Source organism: Tarenaya hassleriana, unplaced genomic scaffold, assembly GCF_000463585.1.
Source record: "Tarenaya hassleriana unplaced genomic scaffold, ASM46358v1 Cleome54, whole genome shotgun sequence".
NCBI classification, from domain to species: Eukaryota; Viridiplantae; Streptophyta; class Magnoliopsida; order Brassicales; family Cleomaceae; genus Tarenaya; species Tarenaya hassleriana.
The window spans coordinates 223,663-228,826 of record NW_010968045.1 but is presented as its reverse complement, the minus strand read 5'-3'; the positions used below and the strand labels follow the sequence as shown (position 1 = coordinate 228,826).

The 5,164-nt window shown below is 35.4% G+C and overlaps 2 protein-coding genes across 4 annotated transcripts in view; both read left to right on the top strand.

Annotated features, from left to right (window-relative positions):
* The window catches only part of LOC104798510 (protein BREVIS RADIX), a 6,049-nt gene extending 4,890 nt beyond the window's left edge, over nt 1-1,159 (top strand). For all 3 annotated transcript variants that reach the window (XM_010520638.1, XM_010520637.1, XM_010520636.1), the window contains 2 exons: nt 1-204; nt 1,004-1,159. In XM_010520638.1, coding sequence (XP_010518940.1) covers nt 1-204; nt 1,004-1,082 — 283 coding nt within the window. In that variant the 3' untranslated portion in view covers nt 1,083-1,159. The remainder of the gene's footprint in view (nt 205-1,003) is intronic.
* LOC104798511 (aquaporin NIP3-1) lies at nt 1,140-4,605 on the top strand. Its single transcript, XM_010520639.2, has 5 exons — nt 1,140-1,163; nt 1,732-1,920; nt 2,322-2,546; nt 3,191-3,471; nt 4,235-4,605. Exons 2-5 carry the CDS (start codon nt 1,774-1,776, stop codon nt 4,560-4,562), a joined length of 981 nt encoding a protein of 326 aa, XP_010518941.1. The 5' UTR covers nt 1,140-1,163; nt 1,732-1,773; the 3' UTR covers nt 4,563-4,605.
* The last annotated feature ends 559 nt before the right edge of the window (nt 4,606-5,164 follow it).

Here is a 5,164-nt window from a genome sequence, read left to right as displayed (position 1 = left end):
TCCTAGCCACTACGGAACCGGCGGCCAGTCGGGACCTTCCATGGATGCAGCAAGGACCACCACTTCATCCAGAGATGAGCCACCGTCTATAAGTAATGCGAGCGAAATGCAGGCTGAGTGGGTCGAAGAGGACGAGCCCGGGGTTTACATCACCATCAGGCAGTTGGCTGACGGGACAAGGGAGTTACGCCGTGTCAGATTCAGGTAAATCAATCAAACACTGAGTCTTTTATTCTACATTATAAGCATATTTGTGCAGGAAACCTTACATAGGGCATGTCTGATTCAGGTAAATCAATGTAGTAGTGGCTATGGGTTCCAGTCCTGTGAAAACACTCACATTATAGAACATACAAGTGAAACATGTCTGAATCTTTTTGTTAGAGCATGCACCTTTACTGTTACTTAGGGTTGGGCAAAAATACCCGAAAATCGGGTACCTGTGGATGCATGTTCTTCGGGTACTTGACCTTTAACGAGTCTGGGACGGGTTTTTATTCGAAAGTACCTGTAAATACGGATACAGATCCGGATATTATGAAACCATTCACGGGTACCCGCGGGTGAAAATGCACGCATCTCAAACCCACCCTACCTCACTTCTCCTCACCCCACAGACACTCTCACCTCATCTCAAGCCCTCACCGACTCACCGTCCATAGCATCTTTCCCGTCATTGTCGGTTAGATTCCTTGATCCTTTACGAGCAGTCTTTAGATCCGGATACCCGCGTGAGTACCCGAATATCTTGTCGGATACTCGTAGTCAGGTTACCTGAGGCCCACTGATTCAAAACTAGTTATCAATTTTTAATACCTGAATCCTATGGATAGGAGTCCCGATTCCTTGAATTTTTCGGATACCCGACCCGTGCCCACTCTTTGCCTGGGTTATATATGAATCCGGATAGTAAGAGGGGTCCATAGATTTGAATAATATCCATCATATGCAAGATCCTTCAAACTATGATTGACGACATTTTACAATCTTAATGTTGATGCAGCCGGGAAAGGTTTGGGGAAGTGCATGCAAAGACATGGTGGGAGCAGAACAGAGACAGGATACAGTCACAGTATCTCTAGCGACTTCTCTTCTTCTTCTTCAATGTCTTCCAAAAAAAAAAAAAAAATCCATCTCCTTGATAATATCACACACAAAAAAAGGTATACACTTATCTTTTTTTTTTTAAATATTATTTTTTATAAAGACAGAAGCTTCTTTTTTTTTTCATCGGTTGGTTTGGTTCTACACAGATTTGTAGTTTAACTCAGTTGTCGGCGTTTTGACAGCTAATTTTCCGGCGGTGGAAATGGGGAAATTAAAAATGTTTAATTTAATTTAATTTAATTAACTTTTTAAGCATATAATTAAGATGCAAATATACACAGATACATAGGCATTTTATATATGACATTGTGTTATTCACCTAAATAAACTTGGTCAGAACCCTTCGGACATCAGTTAATGATTGTATAATATTCATGCATATATTTGATAAATATTAATGTCATTGTTAGATCATATTTTAAAGCCAAAGGGCCAATTCTGTTTATATACGTGCATTGAACTCAATGCTTAACACGAAAAAACAACAACAAATGATTTCAATATAAAAAAAATAAAATCAAGAAATAATAATAATAATAATAATAATAATAATATACAAAAGTCAACTTTATTGGAATCCCACGAAAAAAGGGTATAAATGAGATTTATATTCGATGATCGAAGAAAACACGACCGCATCGGAGAAAAGGTCTCTTCCCTCTTTCCATGGCTGAGGTCTCGGAGAATGCGCAGAGCCACGCCGGAGACTCCTCCGACGTCGAATCCGCCGCCGCCACTTCCGGTGGTGGCCACGGCGGTTCCCGGCGGCCGGTCAACTCTCAGGCCCTATTATCTGTATCCTTTGTCCAAAAGGTGATTCCTTAGTGTGTATGTGTTTACACCATAGTTTTACTTTTACGACCCTTTTATCTTGCCTCGTAATTCATAGAAAACGATATTTTGACGAGTGTCTGCTCATTTCAGATTTCGATTTGGGTTCGATTCCATTGTATTCGGATTCAACTATTTCGTTTCAGAAAAATTATTACCGTTCCGTTTGAATTTTATTACAAAATACCCATAAACAAAAACGTTTTTCGGTTTGCTTTTTTTTGGTTTTAGAAATATCATAACCATTCGGTTTTTATTCCGGATTCAAATTCAATTACAGTTGCGTGCTATTTGGTTCAAATTTATTTATTATTTTTTAATATAGACTCCTTATAAATGTTATATATTATACCGAATATATCTCGTGATATTTTTTTCCGCAGCTAATCGGAGAATTTATCGGAACATTCGCGCTGGTATTCGCGGGATGCTCGGCGATCGTGGTGAACGAGAGATACGGAAAAGCCGTGACGTTGCCGGGGATAGCTTTGGTATGGGGACTCACCGTAACGGTCATGATCTACTCCATCGGGCACGTCTCCGGCGCCCATTTCAACCCAGCGGTTTCCGTTGCCTTTTTCTCTTCCAAAAACTTCCCTCTCAAACAGGTAAATACCAAATTACCCGAAACATTCTATAGCGCCGGGCGTTTCGAGATTCGGTTCGGGATCTTTTCACAGGCTCGGTTATTTTGGTTTAACAAAAATATGTACTATTCAATAATTATTTTGTATTCAGTTCGGTTTGGTTCATTTTTGGCTTGGTTTAGTTTCCATTAAGATTTTTTTTAGATTTTGGTGTTGAATGAGAAGATATTTCCGAGTTTTTAGATTTCAAAGACTGGAAAAGTTGACAATTAAGTTTTTTTTTTTTAATTTAGTTTTTTTAAAAACCCGCAAATTTGTTTGATAAAAAAAATCAACTAAAAATCAAGAAGCACATTTTTTAGATTTACAAATCTATTAAATCAAAAATCCAAAAAACCAAATCTAAAACTCAAAATAAAAATTCCATCCATTCACCACCTTTGTTAACCAATTTTCGGTTTCTTGGATTTTTTTAAAAATTGTGTTTGGTTCGGTTCGGTTTCGAAAAATTTGATTTTTAAAAAATTACCGTTTATAAATTTTGAACGGTTTTGTTTAGAAAACGGTATCGTATAGTATTCGGAATTTCACGATAACAGATGGAAAAGAACCAAAATTTGATTACGTCTCGATACATATCTATAATCGTGTTTTCGATGATTTAGGTACCGGGGTACATAGCGGCTCAAGTCCTCGGCTCGACGGTCGCAGCCGGGATTTTACGGCTGGTGTTCGACCTGAACGATGACGTTTGCGGCGGGAAGGGCGACGTTTTCGTCGGGACGTACCCTTCCGGGTCCAAAACTACGTCGTTTGTGATGGAGTTCGTGGCGACGTTTAACCTGATGTTCGTCATATCGGCCGTCGCCACCGACAAGCGAGCTGCCGGCCCCTTCGCCGGCGTCGCTATCGGTTCCACCGTCGTCCTCGACATCCTCTTCTCCGGGCAAGTTCTTTCTCTTTATATCGTACTTTTATAACATACTGAAGTATTAGTAAATATTGAGAATTTTGGAGAATTCGACGTATAAAAATCTATTAAAATATATAGAACGTACATATATATAGAAAGTAAATATGATATTTAACCCAAAATTTTCTATTATATTTTTTTTTATAAAATATGAATAAAAAAATTAAGCTAAATCATATAATATTAATATTAAAAGCGTTATATAAACGTAGTTAAATTGAATTCGATACAAAAGCGAATGGTTATAATGTTTTTCAAACAATAGATAAACCAAATAAAAATAACCGAAAAAACCATAAAGTTTTGTAACAAAATGAGTATTTTTGTCTTAGCCGAACCAAACTGAAGGAATCGAATTTAATATACAAACCAAATTGTTATAGTTTGTCTAAAACTCAATTAATCGAATCCGAATATAATCGAATCGTATCTAAACCGAAATTCAAATAAACCAAAATAATCGAATTTGATCGTAACCGAACTATTCCGAACCGAACCGAATTTAATATAAAAATCGAACGGCTATAATTTTTCTAAAACCAAAATAATCAAATCTGAACATATAACCGAACTGAACCGATATCAATATAAAAGTCAAACGGTTATAATTTTTTTTAAACCAAAATAATCGAATCTGAATATAACCGAACTGTAATCGAATCGAAAATCCGAATAAGTCATACATTCAAAGTTTACTGAAATTGATACATATTTTTTAATGGGAAATTTGATTTAGGCCTATTTCGGGTGCATCTATGAATCCGGCAAGAAGCCTGGGTCCTGCAATTGTATGGGGATGTTACGATAATTTATGGATATACATAATTTCTCCGGTGGTCGGCGCAATCTCCGGCGCGTGGGCCTACGACTTATTGAGACGGACCGACAAATCGTTCCGGGAAATTATTCGTACGGACTGCCGGAAAGTTTCATCGGAAAGACGCCGGAAAGATGACGTCATCTGTTTGTTGAAAGTGATCGACCCGATCGATCATAAGTATTTTATATGTTCGTCGAATTCTGATATCGACAAGGAATGTAATGTCACGTGTAAATTCGACTAAGATTAATTTCATAATTATCAAACATGTTTTTTTTTAAATAAATCTCGAGCGGATTTTTTTCCTTTCTTTTTCACAAATATATAATATAGTAATAAATTTTTATAATTTTTTAAAAAAATACTTATTAAAATTTTATTTTTATTCCATTCGGATATTATGCTTATTAAAAAAATATTTTTCATTATTTTCAAATTTTAATTTGATTAATTTAATTTTTAAAAATTCACTTAACTAGATTGGGTTTTTACTAAATTTGTGACCCCTACTTTTAAAATACATAAAAATTAATTAGCATTAATGAAAATCAATAAGCCACAACAAAGACACGAAATAGATAAGAAAGCACGACTTTTACATTAATTGCTAAAGTTTCGTGCATATTTGTAAAGTAACATATAATATAAGATATTTTTTTTTCAAAAGCTTTATTATATAATATACACCATATATATATATATATATTAGAAAATTCTCCTTTTCGTAAGAGAATGTTCCAAAATATATATATATAGATATACATTAGAAAATTCTCCTTTTGGTAAGAGAATGTTCCAAAATATATATATATATATATATATATATATACACTTTTAATTTCTATC